Genomic DNA, 27,401 nt, shown 5'->3' with positions numbered 1-27,401 from the left:
CTGTAAAAGTACTGCAGTAGTAGAGAGAATACTACAGACACAGTGGAATATTGAACAAAGTTTGTAATATATTGATGCAAAACACTACAGTACAATCACAACATAGGTTTATGAAATGAAATAGAAAAGAAAAGACAGTACTGTAAAACATCAAATGCAGTGTTCCTCAACTTGCTTGCTTGTACTGTAAGAAACTAAACAGGAGTGATTACTGTACTTCTACATTGTCATCAACTCTGTGTTATGGATTTGGCCACAGGTTCTCATCTACATCACAATGGATGTTTCCATACAACTATGCATTAAGAGTAATTCAACAGTTACTTATCATTTTGAGCAGTTGTATCAATTGATAGTTAGATCATTGTAAGGAAATGAATAGACACTCATTTGAAATGTAATGTGTGAATTGAAATAGTAGTACTTTGATGTTAAGTTGTGTCATATTGAACAGGTGATTTTTGTTGAATGAACAAATGATCTAAGTTTTATGTGTATTGTATCCAAGCAATTGAGAAAAGGGTTAGAGTTTTGAAAAATGTGCATTTTGATCATTGGTTGTGAGTTTTGTGTCTAGAGTTGTGAAAAATGACATCAAGGTTCTGAAAATAGTAACAAAGTGATTGTAAAAAACTGTATTATACACTCAAGACATTCAGAGTACTGCCACTTACAGTAGAGCAAATGGTGTTAATCATTTCTTTGAGCAGAGATTTGATTTAATGTTTTTGTAAACCCCAGGAAATTTACTGTTGCAGAATTGTCATTGTCTACATCACTTCAAATAAAAGATTTAGGCTAGATAGGTTGTTTTAGTGTTGAATTTGTATTAGTATATGGTGTGTGTTTAATTGTGATTGTTTTATAGTAATTTTGTATTTATTATAATACTACACAATGCCATTGTCCACATGGGGTGAAGTCTGTGCTTAACATCAAGGACCGTAATTGAAACAAGTCCTTAACTTTATTGTTATCCTGATGAACAAGTGTATTTTACTTTTGTCTAATTTTGACAAATCAAATCTAATCAAATACATTTTCATAAAGGGCAAATTGTCATTACTGTCTTCCATATTTTATTTGCAGATGGATACAGATTAAATATACTGTAAATAATTACATGCTTTTTGTAACTATTATAGATGGCCAATAACGATATATTTTGTGTTTTGGATTCTGCTTCCAGCTGCTGGTGTGCTGATTTTTGTCTTGTGTTTATGTTGATAAAACAAGAGCTGAAGCTTAAGGTTCTTGTTCTCAGAAGTCTATCGACCCAGAGTTCTCTTCTAGCAAAGACGTATAGTTGTAGGCTATTTTATCTTCTTTAGATAAGAATTGAAAAGGATTGTGACATGAACTTGTAATTTAGGTCACATTATTCTCTCACCTATCAGTTGTATGTATGTTACAAAATAACTCTCACTTTATTTAACTCTCTGAAAACCTTGACTTACAAAATGAAGGATTGGCTCTGTATCATCAGGGGTTTGCCTGCTGTGACCTCATGATCATAAACACTTCTAAAGAACTGTGATAAAAGATAAGTATTATGTAGCCTACTTCCTTATGCACGTTTGTTGTGGGGCAGAAGGACAATTCAAAGTTGCTATCATAAGACCATTTTTCCCCTTCGATCGTAATAACTGAATTCGCCAAAAGAGGGCATTAGAAACCATTTAGCCAACTTAATTGGGCAATAAAAGATCTGTTGAGCTGACAACGGACTCAGGGACACTATATAAAGAATCAACTGACAACAAGACACTTACTTTCCTCTCTTATATCTTTAATCAGCAACGCGCACGGTAGGTCTAAAACAAGGTATTGTAATAACTTTATTACATTTGAACTTCAGTAAAGGCTAAGTGTCTATGAACGGAATTGTTACAAGTCAGTAGTTTAAAATTGATATTATTATTTATATTGGTTGTTTCAGATGTATATTGCAAGAGGTCTCCTTATTCTTTCATTTGGATCCATGCTGAGGTTCATCTCCTGTTACAGCGATGGAGGTTTGTTGGCGGATCAATGTCAAGAAATGAAAATTATCCATAACTTTGGAAATGATTTACCAGCACAAGACACGGAATCCCCTTTCAAGGTCGAACCAGAAAATGTGAATTTGACAGAAACGGCCCCTATTACCGGTAGACTCTCTCTCATAGTCTATTGTTTTATTAGTGTAAATAATTTTTTTTTTTCCAGATGTGTCACTTTAAAATCTCTCATTTTACCACAGTTACCCTTTCGGGTGGATCGAGAGAGTTTATGGGGTTTATGTTGGACTCTCGTGAGTGTGATAACTGTCAGCCTGTTGGTACGTTTACTTTGGAGGACCGAGACAACAGCCTACTCATCTGTGGTGTGAGTCCTGCCGTGCACCCACTGCACACAAGTTATTCTTTACACCATGTGTTAAATGTTAGCAGCTATTAATTCATTAAACTAACGTTAACTGTTTTTGTGCATATTTTTAGAACAGAGTCGTTGTTCATCCTAATAACCTAGGGAAAAGATCAATCAGAGTCTCCTGGAAACCCGCATCGGCAGGGGTATTTTTCTTCAGGTAGCCTAGTTTTACTGTGGAGCCTAATAAGACGAAATGAAACAGAATAGCATCATTATAATTTTATTATGTTTCATATTATTAGTTTGCAAATCTGATCTTCAATTTCCTTTTCAGAGCTGCAGTTGTAGAAGACTTTTTTACGTTTTGGCGAAGGACGCGGATAGTACTACCGTCCACAACACCACCGCCAACTGAAACCAGTGCGCATACAATACTAACTACAAGCCCAACAAAATTTCCAGCAGATTCACATGCCACGGGTAAGAAAAAAATACAGTATTTGCAATATTAAATGATAATAAAAATGCAGTATTCATTATAAATTATATATCCATGCACATCAACATTTATTTGAATTTAGATGCCTTCGTAATTTTTTTATTAAAATAGTGTCCCCTCCCATGCCAGGACATCTGGGGCCGGCTGCATAAACCACTAACGCCGGTTTCACACCGCAAGCGTCAGCGGCGCGTGAGCAGCGCGTATTTTTTTCGGCGTCCATGTTATTCAATGAGTGCATTCACACCGCACGCAGAGGCGGCGCGGCAGCGCGTAGCAGGAGCAGAGCAGGAGCAGCAGTGCCGCGATCGTTTCGGCGCCTGGTCTATTTTTTGCTGCGCTGCTTACGCTGAATTAGCCTACACAAAGCGACGGAGTGATCCTCGTCACCTAGGTAACATATATTTCTAAGAAATTTCTTCTTTGATTTATGATTGCTGATACACTTAATTTATTAACATTTAGGCTAATCATGTTATGGTAATAATATTAAATTATGGTTAATTCAAGGCTGTTAATATGCACGTATTCGCTATCTAGCTAATTTTTTAATCTATAGTATTCTATACTCTCCGCTCGTCCTCACATGTAGCCTATAAAATGTAGTAAAACATGGTTTTACTACAGTAATGTTGTAGTAGTAACTAAAAAAAAACATTACAGAAGATCACTGTGAAATCTTTATATTTTATCATGCAGAATGTAATTCATGATTTAATTCATTCCAATGCTTCATTTATTTGATCCAAAATACAGCAAAACAGTAATATTGTGAAATATTTTTACAATTTAAAATAACTGTTTTCTATTTGAATATATGTTAAAATTTAATTTATTTCTGTGATCAAAGCTGAATTATGGTTGTTATTAATCGTGAATAAATCTAAAGCTTTTGAGACTATTATTTTGTGTTACTGAATTTGTCATGAAGATGTGACCATTTCTTCCTTTTATGTAGGCTTACTAAATAATATTGATATAAAAAAAGGGAGGGGGGTGCCCTTTTTCAGTTTCAGCACATGCCCCTCAAAAGGTCTGTGCAGGGACGTCGTTAGGCCTATTTTAGGGGGGCTGAAGCTACCCCAAAATGTTCCTAAGCCCCCCTAAATGATAATAAGAAAAACAATAACAATTCGATTTATCAATAACCGTATCCTCATTCATATTTAGACGCAACAGATGATATATAGCCTATCCAGCTACAAAAAATAGCCGAAAAGTAGGAAGTTGGACCTGCCAACTCTCACGCATTCACCGTGAGACACACGCAATTGACACTTTTCACATGCTTTTCACACGCTCTCACGCCACACATCCATTTTCTCACGCACAGAAAAATCGCGAAGCAAAGAGGACACGGAGACCGACAGACTAGACAGAGCAGGTTACTTTATGATATAAAAGAATCTCAACTCTCAGATTCTGTCAATTTTATTACGAAATTCAAACAATAAATACCGTTTTGGCGCTTGTAAATGTGATGTGACGGATCCCTAGCGCACGTAAACCGATCATCTCTACTAGTAAAAAACACGAACACTGTTGAAAGATACAGGCTACAACTTACCGAAATGTATATTCCTCATACATAATAGGCTATCGATCAATCAGTGTTTTTTTATCAGCGTGAAGAGCTCAATAACATATAGCTGGAGAACAATTATGTCACATTTACCTCAGGAAAGCCATTTAATGAACATAATATAGGTTAGCACGTAGTTGGCAAGAAAAAAAGAGCTATAGAGAGTATTTTGCTAAATATGTGTTCTATATTACATAGGCTATTTATTATATTTTTACTAATATCATTAAATAAAGTTGTTGTTATTATTAAAAAAAAAACGCATTATATTTAATTTGAGTTATTTTTAACCTTAAATAATACTGCCAGCTGATAGGGCTGTCTGTATGTTTACAGCATTGGGTGAGTTTTTATCTTGAGAAAAAATTTCTGGTAAGCTACGCTTTTTTATTATTTCAATTCAATTCAATTATTGTAATTTGATTTAATATTGACTCATTTGGATACATATTAGGTACATAGGCATACCTAATATTTATCCAAATGAGTCCATATTAAATCAAATTACAATAATTGAATTGAATTGAAATAATAAAAAAGCGTAGCTTACCAGAAATTGTACCATGCACCATAACATTTACATATTATTTTACACTTATGCTATAAAGCCTGAAATGGGCACTTTTTGTGACAGCAACCCTATCATTTTTTATATATATATAGGTGTGACGGGGTTGAGACTAGGGTAACAGGGCTGAAGATGGTAACGGGGTTGAAGAGACAAATACAGCTAAACATATACATAGTTGTTTTTTACTCAAATTCACCGTAAGATTTTCTATAAACGCAAGTTACAAATACCCTGGGGGCTAAGCCCCCCCTGTCTTCCAAACCTAGTGAGGTCCCTGGGTCTGTGCACGGCCCTGTGCACTGCTCCTGCGCTGCTTACGCTCTGCTAATGCGTGCAGTGTGAAACCGGCATAAGGCTTGTCTTAAATGTTAGTCATCAATTTTTTTTCTTGTAGACTGTTCATAACCTTTGTTTGTTAAATAAAAATGTAGGTTGGACTAATTTAATTCTAATGGGGATAGGCATTTTTCAACCTCTTTACCTGATTTGCTAAAAATGAGTGGGAGATTATTTTGGTACAACACCAGAAAAACACTGACCCCAGAGGCCTGTTTCATAAAACAAGTTTACCAAATAAGCCACGCTTATTTCAGTTAGTCTGACTCATTGTCAAGTGATTTGGTTTCATATAGCTAATATTGCTCAAGCTCAGTCACTCTGGCAACTTATGCTGGGAGGGCGTACCTTTGATTTTGAGAATGGTGGAGATATCCCAAGAAGCTGAGGAATCAGGAAATGAATAGGATAATGTATTAAAGTTTTATTGACCTTAACATTAGCCTACGTTAATAAAGGAATTCTGTAATGTTACAGGTAACTAATAAAAACAAAGAGGCAGTTTAATGTATCACTTGTGCCATTGTTCTGAGTTTTCAGTCTCCTAAGAGCACTGAAACTTCTTTCAGCCTCAGCTGATGAGACCTATAGCCTACTTGTTCTGATGACTTGTTTTTCGGCGTTAGGGTGGGACAAAAGAGAGAAAGATGTCATAATTGCAGTCACTCAACACCATTGTATTAGAAACACCCTTGAAACTGTTTTAATTATTTTTTTGTAATCTACTGCCAATGTAATAACACAAAGTTAGGATTTTAAATGCATAAACATTTTTTTTTTACAACATTAAAAACTTTACTATTGCAATGTTGATAACTGAAAAAACTCATCATCACAGTCTGTGAAAAAGGTCCGTAGCAAACCACAACGATCTAACAATCCAATCAATTCCCAATGGACAAAGTCACTTCCTGCCCTATATTTTTTCTTGTTCAAGAAGCCATCACACTTATATGACAGAGAATCACTGGGGGGACACTAGTTGGGGACATAGTTTATATTTGTTAACCACAGAAGCAGTAAATCCTACTATATAAATATATTGGAGCTTATTATGTGGATAAAACGTAATCAGTCTCGGTTCTAAAACGCTTATTGTGAAAAAAGCTCAACTATTCCTTAGTGTAGGCTACTGAGATAGTCAAATTGAAGTACCAAATTCAGTATGCACCTTACTGATTGCCCATGGTGTTATACTGCATCTCTGTCAGTGTGTGAGGTGACAACTACAGCTTGTTTATAGGCAGCTTGGATTCATTTGATTCATTTTGTACAATTCTTCTTCATTTAGTGAGTGCCCCACCAGATGTGTTTGTGTTTTTTTTTCTTTTGGAAAAGTTTTCCCTGGTGGAAATACTTCTATATTTAATGCACATTTTTCATTACAAATTATATTGTCAGCATAACAATTTGAGTAAAAGTAGCTGTGTAGGGGATGATGTACCCTTTTAAAACAATGTGCATTTGTACGTTTAAATTGTAAGATATTCAGATATAAGCTCAAGGGTGCCCACTTCCTGGGACAAGAACTTGTCCCAACTGATTTTAATTAAATATAAAATACATCTGATATCACTAACACTATTTGTCATTTAATATAGAATAATAAACAAAAATTGTCTGTGTAATTATGTAATTCTGCATTTAAGTTGCAAAATAACAGACAAATCATAAGTGTCTTTTAAGGCCTATTAATAGATATTTTAAGGGGCGTCAAAATGGGAATGTGTGTATTACAGTATGTACAGTGTTTTCTAAATTTTTAAATTGCAGTGTACAGTATTTATTATTAGAGGGTTAGAATGAGTACTTTTACTTTCACAGTCACATGTACATGTACATGTACTTTCATGTACATTTAACACAAATATTTTAGGAATCTGTCAAAAACTTGTTTAAAACTAAAAATGATATTGTCATTTATTAGGCAAATAACAAATTGAAACAACTAAATAGTCTTTATTCACATAATAACCAAAAAAACGTATATTTTGTATGGCGTCCTTTGGCCTTGATAACAGCTTGTATTCTTGTTGGCATTGTTTTTATGTACAGTACTTTTCCACAGTCTCTGTTGTAATTGACTTCCAAATAGTGTCTAGTTGTTCCCAAATACTTGCTTTTTCTGAAACCTTTGTGTGATATATCTCAGAGACTTTGAATCCACTAAATCCCAGACTTTGACCTGGCCAACTGTGACTAAAGACATACTAGTGGATTAACCATTACAGATTACAGAAACATAAAAAAAATGATTTTGGTAATCACCAATACAGTTAGTTTAGGGCAGCTGTGGCACAAACCTTACATTGGGTCTAATAAATGTATTAAGCATATATATATATATATATATATATATATATATATAAATACATTGTTATATTTCAGAGACAGTTTTATCAAAGACATTCATAGGCTCTTCTGAGTCGGTGTAAACTGATGCTCTGTAATGCTTTCAGCATTCCTCACAGGCACATCCCCAGCACCAACGATCTCTGAAGCCAACAGTGCACAAACAAACCTAACTACCCATACACAAAAGAAATATATTTGAAATATATTTTCAGGATATATTTTGGAATATATGCAAATATTTGAAATTGGCCCAATAAATATATTTCATACTTATATTTTATATATTTTTGTTATATTTCAGAATATATTTCAATGTATTTTTTTCTGTATGGGTCCCCAAAAGTGTCAAAAATATATGTGGCATATATTCCAAATACATTGAAATATAAAATATAACAAAAACATATGAAATATAAGTATGAAATATATTTATTTGGCCAATTTCAAATATTTGCATATATTCCAAAATATATCCTGAAAATATATTTCAAATATATTTCTTTTGTGTATGGGTACAAGCACAACAAAATTTACAACATCAAATATAGACTCACAGACTACAGGTAAAAAAATTATATTTATCAAAGACATTCATAGGCTCTTCTGAGTCAGTGTAAATACTGATGCACTGTAATGCTTTCAGCATTCCTCGCACCCATACACAAAATAAATATATTTGAAATATATTTTCAGAATATATTTTGAATATATATATATATATATATTTTTTTAATGCAAATATTTGAAATTGGCCCAATAAATATATTTTAGTTAAATATATGTAAATATATAGGCTATATATTTTTTTGAAAATATATTTTAGTTAAATATGTCAATATATTTATGTCAATATATTTACTAACAACATATATGTTCATATATGTTTTAACTTTTGCAAATTGTTTCATTTGAAATATATTTTGAAATTTAAAAAGTTAACATTTTCACAAACAAACAACACATTTTCAACTTATTTTAGTGTTAGGTACGTGCCACCTAATATGGCCTAATAGTCCTAGGAAAGCAACTATCTGTCATTTTACATTGCAGTCATTTAAATGTAAGTACAGTATTTATTATAGCTGTGTGTCATAATACAGTAGTGAAATATGGTAGCCTACTGTTGTGTATAGGGGAAAAGGTAGAGGAATTACTATGATCAAAATACATTTTCGACCTTTCTTTAGCAAGCTAAACATTTTATGACCATATATTTTGCCATATATTTTACATTACGTTATAAATGTAAATATATTTCACACTTAACATCATATATTTTGTATATTTCAGAATATATTTCAAAATGATAAATATAAGTGAACAACAATGCAAATATTCAATGTATTTGGAATATATGCCACATATATTTTTGACACTTTAAAATATATTTCAATATTTTTGTATGGGCAGGCACATCCCCAGCACCAACGATCTCTGAAGCCAACAGTGCACAAACAAACCTAACTAAAAGCACAACAAAATTTACAACATCAAATATAGACTCACAGACTACAGGTAAAAAAATTATATTTATCAAAGACATTCATAGGCTCTTCTGAGTCAGTGTAAATACTGATGCACTGTAATGCTTTCAGCATTCCTCGCACCCATACACAAAATAAATATATTTGAAATGTATTTTCAGAATATATTTTGAATATATATATATATATATATATATATATATATATATATATATATATATATATATATATATATATTTTTTTTATGCAAATATTTGAAATTGGCCCAATAAATATATTTTAGTTAAATATATGTAAATATATATATATTTTTTTGAAAATATATTTTAGTTAAATATGTCAATATATTTATATGTCAATATATTTACTAACAACATATATGTTCATATATGTTTTAACTTTTGCAAATTGTTTCATTTGAAATATATTTTGAAATTTAAAAAGTTAACATTTTCACAAACAAACAACACATTTTCAACTTATTTTAGTGTTAGGTACGTGCCACCTAATATGGCCTAATAGTCCTAGGAAAGCAACTATCTGTCATTTTACATTGCAGTCATTTAAATGTAAGTACAGTATTTATTATAGCTGTGTGTCATAATACAGTAGTGAAATATGGTAGCCTACTGTTGTGTATAGGGGAAAAGGTAGAGGAATTACTATGATCAAAATACATTTTCGACCTTTCTTTAGCAAGCTAAACATTTTATGACCATATATTTTGCCATATATTTTACATTACGTTATAAATGTAAATATATTTCACACTTAACATCATATATTTTGTATATTTCAGAATATATTTCAAAATGATAAATATAAGTGAACAACAATGCAAATATTCAATGTATTTGGAATATATGCCACATATATTTTTGACACTTTAAAATATATTTCAATTTTTTTTTTTTTCTGTATGGGCAGGCACATCCCCAGCACCAACGATCTCTGAAGCCAACAGTGCACAAACAAACCTAACTAAAAGCACAACAAAATTTACAACATCAAATATAGACTCACAGACTACAGGTAAAAAAATTATATTTATCAAAGACATTCATAGGCTCTTCTGAGTCAGTGTAAATACTGATGCACTGTAATGCTTTCAGCATTCCTCGCACCCATACACAAAATAAATATATTTGAAATGTATTTTCAGAATATATTTTGAATATATATATATATATATATATATATATATATATATATATATATATATATATATATATATATATATATATTTTTTTTTTTTATGCAAATATTTGAAATTGGCCCAATAAATATATTTTAGTTAAATATATGTAAATATATATATATTTTTTTGAAAATATATTTTAGTTAAATATGTCAATATATTTATATGTCAATATATTTACTAACAACATATATGTTCATATATGTTTTAACTTTTGCAAATTGTTTCATTTGAAATATATTTTGAAATTTAAAAAGTTAACATTTTCACAAACAAACAACACATTTTCAACTTATTTTAGTGTTAGGTACGTGCCACCTAATATGGCCTAATAGTCCTAGGAAAGCAACTATCTGTCATTTTACATTGCAGTCATTTAAATGTAAGTACAGTATTTATTATAGCTGTGTGTCATAATACAGTAGTGAAATATGGTAGCCTACTGTTGTGTATAGGGGAAAAGGTAGAGGAATTACTATGATCAAAATACATTTTCGACCTTTCTTTAGCAAGCTAAACATTTTATGACCATATATTTTGCCATATATTTTACATTACGTTATAAATGTAAATATATTTCACACTTAACATCATATATTTTGTATATTTCAGAATATATTTCAAAATGATAAATATAAGTGAACAACAATGCAAATATTCAATGTATTTGGAATATATGCCACATATATTTTTGACACTTTAAAATATATTTCAATTTTTTTTTTTTTCTGTATGGGCAGGCACATCCCCAGCACCAACGATCTCTGAAGCCAACAGTGCACAAACAAACCTAACTAAAAGCACAACAAAATTTACAACATCAAATATAGACTCACAGACTACAGGTAAAAAAATTATATTTATCAAAGACATTCATAGGCTCTTCTGAGTCAGTGTAAATACTGATGCACTGTAATGCTTTCAGCATTCCTCGCACCCATACACAAAATAAATATATTTGAAATATATTTTCAGAATATATTTTGAATATATATATATATATATATATATATATATATTTTTTTTTTTAATGCAAATATTTTTAAATTGGCCCAATAAATATATTTTAGTTAAATATATGTAAATATATATATATATTTTTTTAAATATATTTTAGTTAAATATGTCAATATATTTATATGTCAATATATTTACTAACAACATATATGTTCATATATGTTTTAACTTTTGCAAATTGTTTCATTTGAAATATATTTTGAAATTTAAAAAGTTAACATTTTCACAAACAAACAACACATTTTCAATTTATTTTAGTGTTAGGTACGTGCCACCTAATATGGCCTAATAGTCCTAAAGCAACTATCTGTCATTTTACATTGCAGTCATTTAAATGTAAGTACAGTATTTATTATAGCTGTGTGTCATAATACAGTAGTGAAATATGGTAGCCTACTGTTTAGGCTTGGGCGATATGCTCCATTTTCATATCGTCTTATCGTCAGCCTGTGAGATCGGCGATACACGATATTATCGTGAGGGGGGCGGGGCTTACTTATTTGATTATTAACTTGCTTATTTAGCCTACTCATCAATTTGCTTGTTTTATTACTTCGTTTTAAATATGAGATTTTTTTTCTATTTTGCTAGCAAAGGTGGAGTGTTTATTAATAGGTTATTTCCCGGTATAGTGAGGTAAAAAAAAGATCCTAATCATTCTTGTATCTGACTCGGAGTATTTCAACATGTCAGCGGGAAATTTACGGACACACATTATCCTCTCATGCCGTTACAGATGCAGCATTTTGCCTGTAGGCTACTTCTGCACGAGATGAGAACACGTTTTAATTTCTTGGGTCAAAAAAAAGTGTTGGAGTCTGCGATATATGTCCTCCTACCAGTGCTCTCTCTGTCTGGATGCACTTCACTTATGCGCACCGCACTTCAATAAGCCCAAATAACGCGGGTTTTAAATGCCGGGAGAAATCAGAGGCAAAAATCTAAAAGTCGATCGGTTAGGCTACTTAAACCTATGACTTGACTCTGATAAAGGAAAACGGGTTAATGCGTTTATATGACCACATGCATTGTCTGTTTATTCAGAATAATCGAGTTAATAACGTGCATGTAAACGCGCTCATTCCCTGAAAATGAAATCAGAAACGGACTGAGCTTTCACTGCATTAACGGCGCGTTCTCTCAGAGACGACGGTGGATATAACGGTAGGCTACAGCAACTATCAATTTACTGGCTTAATATTTCTCTTGTGGACTTACATTATTGACAGTGAAAAATTTGAAGAATATTTCTTGTTAAACAAGTTTGAAGTTGCTTGTGATTTTCACAGATGGCAGAGTTTCACAGATACGCTTCGTGAACTAAAGACTTTTATTAGGCCTAGGCGGCCTATATAATTTAATTGATATTATTATAATTAATATTTTGAAATTGTATTGTTTTTAGTGTTATTAGTGTCATTAAATATTTTGTTAATGTGCTATATAAACAAAATACTGACGAACAACGATGCCGCGTCTTCATCTTGGCTCTGTATAAGAATGATGCGTCTGTTAAAACAAGCACTCTTGACAATTTGTGAATGGATCACCTTGCAGTTAAATTTCGTTGTGGGATGTAGTTTTTTTAGTCTGTTTTAAAAACATTTTCTTTGAGGAGTCCTCATACGCGCGCGTCGGTGATGTCGCAAGTGTGGTTATGTGGTGATGTCGTTATGAATTTAGGCAAGGCAAATATAATTGTATTGAATGATTTAATACATTAATGGGAAAACGAGCCAATTATCGTATTGATATCGTCAAAGGCATCTGCCATCGGCGATATCTCTGTCTATCGTCGATACACGATATCGTCTATCGGCACAACCCTACTGTTGTGTAGCCTATAGGGGAAAAGGTAGAGGAATTACTATGATCAAAATACATTTTCGACCTTTCTTTAGCAAGCTAAACATTTTATGACCATATATTTTGCCATATATTTTACATTACGTTATAAATGTAAATATATTTCACACTTAACATCATATATTTTTGTTATATTTCAGAATATATTTCAAAATGATAAATATAAGTGAACAACAATGCAAATATTCAATGTATTTGGAATATATGCCACATATATTTTTGACACTTTAAAATATATTTCAATATTTTTTTTTCTGTATGGGCAGGCACATCCCCAGCACCAACGATCTCTGAAGCCAACAGTGCACAAACAAACCTAACTACAAGCACAACAAAATTTACAACATCAAATATAGACTCACAGACTACAGGTAAAAAAAAAAAATATATATATAGGCTATATATATATATATACAGTAGGCTATATATAATGAATTTGTATATCTGATGTGTGATGCTGAACTAAACTCTGCTTGAGTTTCTAAAGGTTTTTGTATTCTTTTCATTGTTCTGAACATAGGCTGTTTTATGTGCAACAATAGCTTACCCCCCCCCCCCACCCCCCCCCCCCCCCCCCCCCAGTCAAAACTAAAACTGTTTGAGGATCAGTATTCTTCATTTTTTCTGACAAACAGCAAATGGGAATGTGTGTAATATGTATTACAGTATGTACAGGCTTTTCTACATTTGTAAATTGCAAAAATATATCTGGGGCGTCTACAATCGACACCCAAGCGTCTACAGTCGACACTTAATAATCTTTATACTCTAGCTCTGCGTCTACAGTTGACAACTGGCCTCGAGTTCGACGACGTCTCGTCCCTTTAATCTTTATACTCTAGCACTGCGTCTATAGTCGACAACTGGCTTCGAGTTTCCTAACCCTAACTTGTTCCCCTAACTAACTTGCTGCGTAGCAATAATAACCGACAAACTTCAGACAATGCCTTTGAATATGCTTTAATCACGGCCAGAGGATCTCAGACAAATTTCAGAGAGAATCCCACCAGCAAAAAGAATACAACAGTTTTTATAGAATAGGAGCATGGCAAAAATGACATGAAACATTACATAATTTCCCTACAATTTTATTGGTTCTTCATATGTAAACACTTCTGTTACTAGGTAAGAACAAATTTAGATCTCAAATAATTAGAAAAAATAATAGAGAAAAGGGTTAAGAGTTCAGTTGATTACTCAATATGTGTCACGGTGTGGTGTAGGTTGAAGAAGACAAAGAGGCCAATGGCTCCAATACATAAATTTTACTAATTCACTCAGATAGGCACATACAGGCTTACAAGGTTTACACACACCAAACACAACGTTACATAGACGAGAACGGACAAAAACTGACTGCACTGAACTAAATACAAACACAGACGAACACTAATTAACAGAACACAAGTGATGCAGATGATTATGATAAAGATTAACTAAACCCAGGTGATACAACTAAACTAATGATGACAGTGAAGAAGACAAGTCCAATGAAAAAACAAACTAAACAGAACACAACAGTGACATTATGTCATGAGACTATTCTAGACAGTATATTTTTGATATTGTCATGGTCAGCACTTCAGAATTTTCCATGGACACAATATTCAGAGAACATTTTGGTACATTTTGTTAAAATGTTAGAGTGTTAGGCCTAAAAGGGAAGTAAGGTTTAGATTTTTACAGTTTTTTTCAATTGCTTAAGCACAATTTTGAAAACAGGGCCCGGTTTTTCAAACCCCTTCACACAATTAGCACAACATTACACCAAAGTAGCACAACAACTCAGATTATTTGCAAAATGGAACAATTTCGTCAAAACTATACAATGTCTTATAAAACCTTATTTTGTTGTCATGACATAAACACAACCATCATATGGTCTAATTCTGTCTGAATCAGTTAAACACTCCTGTGCTCAACCTAAAACACTTTTAGCATTTACACAGGGAGAGTGTAAACACCACATGACACCAATTGTGCAGACTAATGAAAATATTTATTTATTTTCATGTACTAAAGTCAGCCAATACTGAACATTTCAACAAAACATTCATAACAAAACATTTTCCAGTTTTCATGGTTTATTACATGGTCCACAGTTGTTTCCAAAAACGTTTTGTAGTTGTCTTCCCTCTCCCTCTTCGTCCACCTTGTTCTCTCCAGATTCCCCCTCTCATCCACACTCTCCCTCTTCCTCTGACACCGTCCATTTTTGTTGAAGACAGGTGAACTTACCTGTTGCCTTTTTATAGTGCGTAAACCTGATTGGAGTGTATACAATTAAGCACCAGTGTGTGTGCACTCCTGGTGACTGTGCTTAACCAATTGGTTCATGGGTGTGTTTATTTGAAAGCCTTTGCTTTGAAATTGTAAGGAAATTACATCATGATAAATTTCTGTGTTGAATGTATACAAGTGTATTTATTGTTTTGCAAATCACTGTGTGTAATGTTTTGCAAAAAGTGTGAAGCTGACCATGTGCTTACAATCGTGCAAATCTAGGCCAGTGTTTTGCTCCGTGAGTGTAAGGTTTTGCTAATTGTGGTAAAGTTTTAATTTTAGTGTGTAAGCAATTGAAAAAAACTGTAAATGATAGTTTACTATCTTATCTATTAAAAAGCCATGACATTATATATATATATATATATATATATATATATATATATATATATATATATATATATATATATATATATATATAACCATACATACATACATACATATACAGTACTGTGCAAAAGTCTTAGGCATGTTAATATTGCAGACTTGGACTGAAGATTAGGTAGATGAGTGAATGGTTTCACTGAGTGGGCCTAAAGTTCCACTTTAAGTGTGTAAGCAATTTAAAAAAACTGTAAGATGCGTTTTGGACAATCGGGTAACAAGTGGATAACGCTAAATACAGGTGTAAATGGGGTCTTTTCAGAGGTACTTCCACTTCCAGAGGTAGTCAAAAACATCACATATCAGATCACATCAGACGGGATCGGGATTGCTTTACTAAGTAAGTAATGAAAGTAATGTAAACTAGTAAAGCTGTGTGTGTGTGTGTGTGTGTGTGTGTGTTTTAATGTAAAAATACTTCCTCATGTTTTGGGACAATTTTAGCTAAATTCATTGGTTACCTCCCTTCTGTGTCAGTGTAAATACTGATGCTCTGTGATGTTTTCATCATTCCTCACAGGCACATCCACAGCATCAACGATCTCTGAAGCCGACAACAACGCACAAGTGAACCAACCTCAAAGCTCAGATATATATTTATCAATATCAAATACAGTCATACAGGTTCAAGGTAAAATATATAAACCAAAAGCATTACATATAAAACAATCAAATATAACCATTAATGCAGGGCTGGTGATACATTTAAATATGTGTTTTTGAATGCAAAAATACTTCCTTATGTTTCAGAGACAATTATACATTACACATTCATAGGTTACTTCCCTGTTGAGTCAGTGTAAATACTGATGCTCTGTGATGTTTTCAGCTTTCTTTGCAGGCATGTGCGCAGCACCAACAATCTCTGAAGTCCAAAGTACACAAACGAACCTAACTACAAACACAACAATATTTGTATCAATATCAAATATAGTCTTACAGGTTCAAGGTAAAATATATAAATCAAAAGCATTACATATATAACAATCAAATATATCCACTAATGCAGGGCTGGTGATATCTGTAAATATGTGTTTTTGAATGCAAAAATACTTCCTTATGTTTCAGAGACAATTATACATTACACATTCATACTGTAGGTTACTTCCCTGTTGAGTCAGTGTAAATACTTTTTACTTTTTGTTTGGTATTTTATAATATATTTTTTTATAATATTAGAATATATTTTAAATGTAATTTATTCCTTTTATGACAAAGCTGATTTTTAAGCAGCTATTACTCCAGTCTTATATGCTGATTTGATGCTCAAGAAACATTTGTTGTTATTATCAATGTTAAAAAGCAGCTGAAGGATCATGTGACACTGGAGTAATGGCTGCTGAAAATTCACCTTTGCCATCACTGGAATTACATTTTTAAATATATTAAAATAGAAAACAGTTATTTTAAATTGCTTAAAAAAATCTCATAACATTTCTGTTTATACTGTATTTTGTAAAAAATAAATGTAGCAGTGGTGAGCATAAGATACTTATTTAAAAATTGCAGGGCTGGTATTAATAGCTTTAAATAAATTAGCAGAAATTTAAAAAATATTTGTGTTTTTAATATAAATAAACTTGTGTTTCAGAGACTATTAAACACTGTAAAAACTGAAGGTGCCTCAACCTTATCCTGTTGAGGAACTTCAAAATGTATTTTAAGTGCCTCAAAACTCTTTCTTTTATAATAGGGTTACTGTGGCAGCCATCGACAGTCTGCAGTTCTTGCCGAAACTTATGGGATCCTTTAAGCACTTTGTATCCAGTTCTGATGTTCTGGAGTCACTTTTTTTGTTATAAGTTTCTTCTTCGTTAAAGGGTTAAATGTTACATCTTATGTTGCTAAATGACTGGTTATTGCATTATTTTAGTGTTGTGTGTTACTATCAGTGTTGTGCAAGTTACTTCCAAACTGTAATACATTATACATTACTTGTTACTGTTATTAAAAAGTAATTCTTTACCTTACAATATTACTGTTTCAGAATTGTAATGCGTTACATTACTCCTGTATTACTTTTGAGTTACTTTAACCAAAATAACTACAGATGTAGAACTTAACATTCTAAAATGACTAGGGCTGTAAAGATATGCGATATGAAACCGCGACACTCAGATTCATGAACCTGTGTCGGTGTGCGGTGTGAGAAGGCAGAATCACGACACACCCCACACCTCCAGATCCAAAGCTACCACATCTTTAAATTACTTTTAGTATTATTTGAAATTAACATTATAAAATACATAGACCTACACCACAAAACTAGTTGAGAATAAATTATTTTAAATTGGGCAATTCCAGCATTATCGACGTGACATTTGCAGTAAAAACTTGAAATATAAATTCTCAGAAAATTCATTTAATACCAATATATTGAAACGTCTGTTTATACATCCATAGGCTACTCCCTTAATAAAGGAGTCCAGACATTAGAAAAATAACTTTTAGGTAGGTTATAGCAAAATATTTTTTAGTAATTCTGTGAATTACACTAAGCAAACCAAAAGTAGGCCTAATACTACCCACCGTATGAAGAAGGGTTGGCTCTCCACAGAACATAATATATTCATTTTATTTTATTTTATTTTATTTTATTTTTCGTGTTCGCATTTATGAGGAAAAAACGATGTTATGGTCGTGTCAGTTCTCCGTAACGGACGCGACCGCTCTGAAAGCGGCACTAAAGACTGCTTAAGCTTTCACAGAGACCTCAAACAGAAAGCACAAAGCCTTTCTTTAAAGTGAATTTCGTTTTGTATTAATTGTATCTTAATTTTAATCAATGATTCATCTACCAATTGCCTGGATTTAATAAGTAAATATAAGTAGACAAGAGATAACCAGGACACGGAGGCGCGGGCGTCTCATAAATGAACCGAAACTCAGCGTCTACTTGCCTCACTCACAGTCAGACATGTCTACTTTTAAACAGAACAATTCAAAACGAAAGAAAACGGACTGCTCTCTGGTTAGAAAGAAAACACAGAAGAGCAAATAGAGCCATGCGCGTCCATCCCGCGAATGTACAGTCTTCTTCTATCATATTCTCCCATTAACCGCTTTTCCACTGGCCATCGCGAGCACAGAGACCGAAATCATGATCGCGGCACTCCTGAAAAAACCTGCCCTAAACACGCTTTTACTGGACTATGTCACACAATACAAAGGTACACCAGCAAGAGGGAGATGAATGAAATAAATCGCCTTACAAATATATCAGAAGCTGTCATTTAGTCATTATTTACAAACTTGGACACCACACGCACGCGGCTATTGACTGACCACGAACAGGTAATAACTTGCATTTTTCATTCGTTAATGTCTCGCGGTCTGGCTGTATTTCTTTTTTTATTTTGTATTTTTTTGAACAATTAAATTTTGGGCTAAAATGGTGTGTTGTAACGCATGCGTTACTGAACATGTACCGAGTAAAATATTACTGAAAATTGATTAGTAATGCCTTACACTACTGCGTTACAACAAAAAGTAATAAGTTACTGTAATACATTACTTTTGTAAAGCATTACTCCCAACACTGGTTACTATGACAGTGTACTACTACAGTGTGACTGGTACAATCGTCTCATACCCACAGAAGTAAACCAAAAGGTTATAAGGGTTTTGAGAGTTTAGAGATACTTTAGTTACTGTGGTGGATGTGCCCTCTCCCAGGGTATTTGCAAATTCCTATCTTAAGTTCATTCCTCAATTTGGGGGATGTTTTGTCTTGGTCTGGTAAAGAAATGTTGCAAAAGTGATTCTGTATAGCCAGATCAGGACAATGTAAGTGTCTATTGTACTGAGTGTCTATTTTTCTGATGTTAGATATGCATTCTTTACTCTTTATTTCTGAGCAATTGTCATGATACATTTACCTGACCAATAATAAATTGTTACATTTGAATTTATTCTGACTTACTCTGAAATTATTAACTCTAGTAGATTACATTGTATCCATTGTAACTGCAAATCTGCGTTCAGGTTAGTAACGGACTAAAGTCCAGGATTGAGTGGAGCATAGGGCACGCCAACTGAGATTTTAGAGCGCCGACTAACTGGTTCAAGGCTAAAAAGGGAATTTCCATATAGGACAAAAGAATGTTGATTGAGCAACCTAAATAGTGTGAGCCTTACCTCTGTTTATTGTAATGTTACTCTAACTAAGTGTAGACCTACATGGGAAACCATGGCATGACCAAACCAAAGCTACCATCAGAGAAAGTAATATTGGTCGGCTAATATCTGTAGTAACCTAGTGATCGTGAGCTCTTACTAGAGATAGTGTTGCTTTATTCAAGTGTATACAGATCTATGGGGACTAAACAAAATACTTTTAGAGAGAGCAAGCATTGGAGCGGCCATCTAAATATAGTCAATTTCCTCTGTCTAGTGACCAAGACTGGCAAGTGGAATCTGCGTAAAAGAACGGCTAGCGCAAGACCCATGAACGCCATTGGTATCTGAATGAACTAGTACAAAAAGAGTAAAGAGTTAAATAGAATAATCAATTGTCTTGATAACTTATTATATAAATGGTCAATAATCAATTGTCATTCTAATCTAAATTCGAGGTCGTGATAAAATGGACTCAGATAAAACTACTTTTTCACACTGAAAAGTCAGAACCCGCAGGTTACCTTCACCCGCTCTATTGGAAACCGTCGTTGGGCCAGCGGGCGGGCCTTACACCAATAAAGAACCTTTATATTTAAGAGCATGATGATAAATCTTGTCATTTGTTTTCATTTATTGTAGTTACACCAACATCTCCTCATCAGTGTGCGCAATATATGGTATGTAGACTATGCATGTTGCTAAATGGTATTTTATTGTAGCAAGCATGTTTATAAATCAAATTTTCTCATGATGAATCTACAAATGCAATAAAGTTTTGCAGTCTTGCACGGCTTGCTTGCCTCTATCTCACTAATTTTGCCTTTTTGCCTCTTGCTTTCATGAATATAATTTTCATGATCTGCATGTTGGTTATTAAAATATGCATATTTGACTATCGATGTTGTTTTTTCTACTTTACGTGAGTGTGTTTGTATTTGTACATTTATATCTTTTAGTATACACTCCAGAGATGTGTTTTAGCACTGTTATTGTTCAGTCGCCTCTGTTTTCTTGGAGGCTCTTCACTCCTGGTTATCATTAGACCAGTTTTGAAAAAAACGGTAAGTGTGTCAAAAAACTTTATGACCTCCATTTTAAATTAACAGAGTCACACTAAATCCATAATTTAAACATAATTTCCGCATATGGCAAATAATGTATCTCTTCACAGGCAACCATGAGTGCGTCTGTCCTTGAACTAGCATCCAAAACTATTGCTGTCATCCTCGTGCTAATAAAAGCAATTAAAGTAACGTTAAGGATTATTTTTCTACTACATTACATTTTACTTTATGACAGACAGTATTACATTGTTTAAACTGAATATTACACTTTATATTAAGAATAAAAAGTAAAAGCATTAAAGGAAATTAACATCCAATTTAGTTCCCATTTTAATCTGTGCATATTTCTGTGTTAGTATGAGTGCGTTGGTTTCAGGATTGTGTTTACCGCTTTGACGGTGGTTGCCATGGTTTCAAGCCTGCTGCACACTATCATTGTTTTCCTTCACTGTGGGCCAAGCCATGAATTGTGAGTGCTATATTTAGCAACATATCAGCGCCACTGGTGTGACCAAAGAGAAATGCAGAAAATAGAAATTATAACCTTTTCCAAACGGGTTTTGTCTGCTAGCTCCGCCCGAACTCACACCATTGGTTGATTGATTCCAGTGTTGCAATGAGTTGTTTTATGTTCAGGCTGTTAGACTGTAAAATACGGAGCCCTAAAGGGACGTGGTAGTGGAATTTTTTTTAGGATGGGAGATTTTTTTTTTTTTTTTAAATCTTTTGCGTTCCCACGCAAAACTTTTACATAGGCTATTCGAACTTCCCTATTCTTGAGCTAAACGTTGTTAAAACACAAACAACACCTATTTACAATCACAGTAACCTAGAGAACGAGCTACAACCCAATTCTCATCAAGACGAGCTTTATAGGCCTATGTCACGAAAAAATTGAAGACCGGAAGTACGTCTTTTAGTAGGGATACGGCTCTTCCGGTTAGCTTTTTACAATGGCAGAGTCCATATATACCGCTGGATCAAATCTCTCCGCAACCTGCTTTAAGTCACATATGACGATGTGGTTCGGATGGTAAATGAAAACTCTCAAGTGGAAACGTCGAAACTGAGGAAAGGGTACAAGTTCTTCTGGGAGAAATTCATTTTCAATTACAGAGGTAAGTGTTTGAATTCCGCCGCCAGTAAGGTAAACGTTTCTATGGTAACAGCGAGTTGGACCAATCAGCAGACGTTGCTGCTCTGCTTAGGATTGTGGGTACTGTAGTTTTTTTTCATAAGATCGCGGATAAAACATGTTTTTCTTAAAACAAGGTTGATTTCATACAAACTTATAGCTTCTACAGGAGCAAAAACCTTTGTTTCACAACCTCATAGCTCGTGGTCAGTCTACCTCGGATGGTTTAGACATTATGGCAGATAATCCAAATCCTTATAGAGAAATACTGTTGACCGGAAGTTCTGAATCCCTACTCCGCGTTCCGGAAGCGGGAAGTGTGACATAGGCCTATACATAGATATCATATATAAAGGCTAGAGCTGTGTCTGAAATCGCTCCCTATCCACTATATAGTGCACTATTTAGGGTGTCGGCCATTTTGTAGTGGTGTCCGAATTCTGAGTGAACGACATCATTCCCTACATTCGTTCACTACTTTTACCCACAATCCTCTCTGAATTTGAGTGTACATCCGATGTACACTTGCTGAGACACTATTTCCCACAATCCAACATGATAAGGCGATAGAGCGCGAATGAAAAATAAACAAAAATGTCACCATGGCAACGGCGCACGCGAGATAGAAAACAATCATTTATAAGACCAGATGCCTGGTTATTTATTTATATATATACCGTTATATCTATATTTGAATAAACAAATGTGCTGTGTAGTGTTTTGATCTCTTTTATTTTCACATATAAATGTAAAAAGTAAATAAATATGATAAGTGTTTTTATTATCTTTTTTTTTTATCAAATAACGCAATAAACGTGAAAAATACATACATACAATTGTTACATACAATTCATACAGCCAAAAAAGGAAATATTAAAGATGGGTAGGTAATGTTTATGACGAAATTGTCCGAGCTCTCTGGCGCGTGATAATTATGTCAGCGTCCGAATTCGCTCACTCATTTTCGTTCACTCTTTGCTGATGTAGTGCACTCAACTGCCATTCACTATGCAGGGATTAGTGAATGAGTGGACGAGTGAGCGGTTTCAGACACAGCTTAGATGTCTCGTGCGCGCTGCTGGCCAATGGAGGTCGACGTCCGCACGTGGCGGCCATCTTGCGGCAGTGCGCTCGCTCACTCGTTTAATGGTGCAAATACTTTTAAATAACCATAACTTGCCCAATTTTCTACCGATTTTCAAACGGTTTGGTTTGTTATAAACGTCAGAGATGTAGTTATGACACTACATACATACACTGCATACATATGAAAAATTATAACATACATGTTCAAGCATTCGGAATTATAGCCACGTTAATAACGTTTGTAAGAAACCAAACCGTTTGTAAATCCGTCAATATTTCAGCGAGATATGAGGATTTGTGTGCATGCTGATCACTCACCTTAATGCACAGAGCACTGACATAAGATGGCCGAACGGTGATGCCGGAAGTGACTGCGCCATAAGACATCTAGCGTTTATATATGATATCTATGGGCCTATAGGCTAATATTAATTTCTCTAACCAGACGAATGAGAGACAAGTCCAAATAAGGGGCTGTCTGTAAAGTGCAAATCTCAAAACCCTTCTGCACATTTTATAGCCTATTATTAAACATATTCAATAGCTTCACTGTGACACACTGTAGGACTGTCAGTACAGTGTGTCACAGTGAAGCTATTGAATATGTTTAATAATATAAAATGTGCAGAATTGTCACCAAATTCAGTTCACACATCACTGCTCTCCTGCTGGTTATACTACATTACTTAGTTTGATAAAAAATGCAGAATTTTTATGATTATTTATTATGAAATAAAAGCAATAACTTCACCCTTTTTAGAAATAAATATTAAATAACTTCACACTGTGTGAAGTGTAGGCTTACATACAGTGTACAGTGTAATGCCATCAAATTCAGTAAGCAAATATAATGCAAAAGCTGCGTAGCCTACAGTACCAATATCATTTGTGTAAAGAATAGGCCTACTTATTTTTATGTGCAATTTCTTCCCTAACTAACTGTTGCAACATTAGAGCAGTGATGTGTCATGTGTGAACTAAATTTGGTGTGTTACAGTGAAGTTATCTAATTGTTTCATAATATAAAATGTGCAAAAGTAGTGTAGTATGACCAGTGGGTCACCGATGTGTAAACTGAATTGGGTGGCACTACAGTTTGTAACATTGAAGTTAATGACTATTTGACTGTGAGTTGATGCTGTAGTCGTTTTTGGGTTATATTGCATTGTCCCTCTCAGCCGCCTGCTCATAGAGATCAATTTAGCCTATTATAAAGCTTGTTTTGATGAGAATCGGGTTGTAGCTCGTTGTCTAGGTTACTGTGATTGTAAATAGGTGTTGTTTGTGTTTTAACAACGTTTAGCTCAAGAATAGGGAAGTTCGAATAGCCCATGTGAATATTGCCAACTTCACTGAACTTCTTATAAGCACTGACCGCATTTCTTTATATTTGAGTCCAAGTTTTGCGTGGGAACGCAAAGTTTCTCGGGGAACGCAAAAGTTTTGCGAGGGAACGCAAAAGATTAAAAAAAAAAAAATCTCCCAACCTAAAAAAATTTCCACCAACCACGTCCTTTTAGGGGCTCCGTAGTAAAACATCTGTGTTTTGAATTATTTAACACTCTAAAAACCTTGACTTACAGAAGGATGTGTTGGCTCTGTGCCATCGTAATGGTTGACCTAATAAATACTACCATTACAAGTAAGGTTCAGTATTTCACATTCTTTATTAGTAAATTATTAGTAAAATTTTTCTGTTGTGTTGTATAAGTTTGGTGTAGGTGTAAATACTAATTTACTCATCCAAACGTATTAAAAGCTAATTCAGATTTATCTAATTAATATTTGTTTTGTTTATAATCCTTTTCTTTCATGTACTATAGCCACTGCAATATTCTTTGGAATGTGGTGCTTTGAGGAGTGCTGGCTGCCAATATTAATGGTAGCTTATGTTGTTTTGGAGATCATGTTGTACCTTGGTTCAGGCTGCTTTGAAAAATACCAGACAAGAAAAAAAGTCAGAAGTAAGTATCCTTGGTAGCCTACCAGTTGATTCAAGGCACTAGACAGATTTCCACACAAGCTTCATAAATAGACTCATAAATGTATTTTAAAGAATACTATGTGTTATCTTTCACACCACACCCAGACACAGTCTTGTGTACTTCCTTATGCATGTCCTAGAATTGATTAGCAACCTCATTTGTTTGCATTTGTATGTTTGCAGAAAATCAGAATCATATTTTGGAGAAGAGGGTAAGTGAACTTTACATCTGTATATCTTAGATCTGTAAAGATAGAGCCATTCCAGTTTCAGTCAACCTGCTTAATACACATGTATATCACTATAAAATAAACTTTACAGTGTATAGTTACACACACAGACCCACACAGATTTTATGGCACTATAGACGAGATCCTTGCAGATAAAAAAGGTCTACACACCCCATTTAAAACTGCTGGGTTTTTTTGTGATGAAGAAATGAAACAAAGATAAATAATATCAGAACATTTGCACAATTAATGCAAGGCCACTGAAAACCAAAGTGACACATTGCAAAGGAAAAAAGGTGTGCACCCTTTAATACTTGTGTATCTGTTGAGAATGACTAATCATCAAGCTCAAGTTCATGAACTTCCACAACACTGTCAACACATCATGAGTGTGCACACTTATGCAGTTAGTTATTCCAAGTTCCTATTTGGTCCCACTTTATATTAAGTGGCTTTAAGTACTATGTGCTTACATTGAAATTATTAATTTGATACACTGGACTAATTATTATTATTTTTTTTACATTGTACTTATATTTAGAAAATATCTGCATGTAATTACAGCTGTAATTAATGTATGTAATTACATTTGTAATTACACTGTTGACCCTTCTCTTGCACCTTAACCCACCCTTAAACCTACTCATACCACTACACCTGTCCCTAACCTTATCACACCTCAATAGCAGCAAAAGTGTTTTACAATATACAATACAACATGAACACAATACGTACATTGTACTTATTTTTCGAAGTAAGTACATAGTACTTAAAGCCATTTAATATAAAGTGGGATCTTTTATTTTTCTTTGAAATGTGTCACTTTGGTTTTCAGTGGCATTGCATGGTTGTAATATTTACATTTTTTTTTTTTGCAGTTTGATTTTTGTTTTTTACATCACAAAAAGCAGCTGTTTTAAAAGGAGTGTGTAGACTTTTTATATCCACTGTAACAGGTTGACCTCAACATCTTAGGAACTCACAAAATGATAAGACCACACAATTATATTGCGATATTTTAAATTAAGACTTTTCTGTCTTTCTTTTTGTTTTTTGTTGCAGATATCCCCATGGTTGTTTATGTTTATGATCTTTACAATTCTTAATGTAATGTTGACAGCAGCACTTATTACAGGAGTGTCTTTGGTCAGAATGATAAATTGAGAGACCGTCTGCAGATTCTTCAGTTGGCAATTTTTTAATCTTGGTACCTTTGAAAGGCTGAGCAACATCAGTATTCAGTAATCATTTTAAAGGATACATGTGAATTAAAGATCGAAAATGCCCTTCATCATCATAACTTTGTCTGCTTTTGATGAGAATCCTTCCTTTTATCACTGATAATGTTGAACGCTAAAGTGATTGTATAACTTCTGTTATCTAAACGTTCAGGTTAAATCCTACGTTTTCTGTTCAGTTCTAAGAAAATTTTAACCTTTGAACAATAAGAGGTTAAATAATGACAACAACTTTAATGGAGATTAATTATATTGGAGTCAGATAAACTGAAATCTGCACTATATATTTTAAATGCTTTTTATTCCGATTATTGGTTCAAAATAGCAACGTATGCTCCCAGCCTTACACCTTTTTTTTTACACCTTTTTATTAATTCTTATGAATTATGTATCTGAGTTTGTCTGTTTTAGTATTTTGGCACTAAAATATTTACGCAATTACAATTAGTTTCTATGTGTCATGTTTCCTGTTTCCTGTTGTTTTTCTCATTTCATCAACATTAAAAAGCAGTTTCTTGGGTAAAACCAATTATCTGTTTATCTTTCTGCTTAACTGTCATCAGTTCAAACCTCTACCAAATGCTTTGTTTGGGTGTTTCTCAACCGGAAGGCTTCATT

At 33.5% G+C, this 27,401-nt stretch overlaps 1 protein-coding gene across 12 annotated transcripts; it reads left to right on the top strand.

Moving 5' to 3' along the window:
* Positions 1 to 1,681: 1,681 nt before the first annotated feature.
* On the top strand, positions 1,682 to 27,227 carry LOC311066601 (uncharacterized protein). 12 transcript variants are annotated; one of them, XM_084087877.1, is made up of 20 exons: positions 1,730 to 1,824; positions 1,940 to 2,150; positions 2,243 to 2,367; positions 2,481 to 2,569; positions 2,687 to 2,832; positions 2,981 to 3,245; positions 7,812 to 7,869; positions 8,212 to 8,258; positions 9,106 to 9,210; positions 10,107 to 10,211; positions 11,118 to 11,222; positions 13,527 to 13,631; positions 20,686 to 20,723; positions 21,003 to 21,107; positions 21,218 to 21,295; positions 21,467 to 21,579; positions 24,915 to 24,973; positions 25,155 to 25,295; positions 25,499 to 25,527; positions 26,608 to 27,227. In XM_084087877.1, the coding sequence occupies exons 5-20, from the start codon at positions 2,824 to 2,826 to the stop codon at positions 26,707 to 26,709; spliced, it is 1,464 nt and encodes a 487-aa protein (XP_083944003.1). In that variant the 5' UTR covers positions 1,730 to 1,824; positions 1,940 to 2,150; positions 2,243 to 2,367; positions 2,481 to 2,569; positions 2,687 to 2,823; the 3' UTR covers positions 26,710 to 27,227. The 12 variants fall into 12 exon arrangements, with proteins under 12 accessions (XP_083943998.1, XP_083943995.1, XP_083943997.1 ...); XM_084087876.1 differs by having other exon boundaries at positions 1,731 to 1,808; XM_084087875.1 differs by having other exon boundaries at positions 1,731 to 1,808; positions 2,963 to 3,245.
* Positions 27,228 to 27,401: the final 174 nt, after the last annotated feature.

Source organism: Abramis brama, assembly GCF_963993115.1.
Source record: "Abramis brama genome assembly, chromosome: 16".
Lineage (NCBI taxonomy): Eukaryota > Metazoa > Chordata > Actinopteri > Cypriniformes > Leuciscidae > Abramis > Abramis brama.
The sequence above is the reverse complement of the archived record's forward strand: the minus strand, read 5'-3'. Positions and strand labels throughout refer to the sequence as shown.

What these genes read in the sequence shown, in the direction of transcription:
- LOC311066601 (XM_084087866.1), top strand. Translation starts at nt 1,940, where the DNA reads ATGTATATTGCAAGAGGTCTCCTTATTCTTTCATTTGGATCCATGCTG. An exon ending in GCACAAACAAACCTAACTAC is followed by an intron (nt 7,870 to 8,211) that starts CCATACACAAAA and finishes GTGTATGGGTAC; the next exon opens with AAGCACAACAAAATTTACAA. An exon ending in AATAAATACTACCATTACAA is followed by an intron (nt 24,974 to 25,154) that starts GTAAGGTTCAGT and finishes CATGTACTATAG; the next exon opens with CCACTGCAATATTCTTTGGA.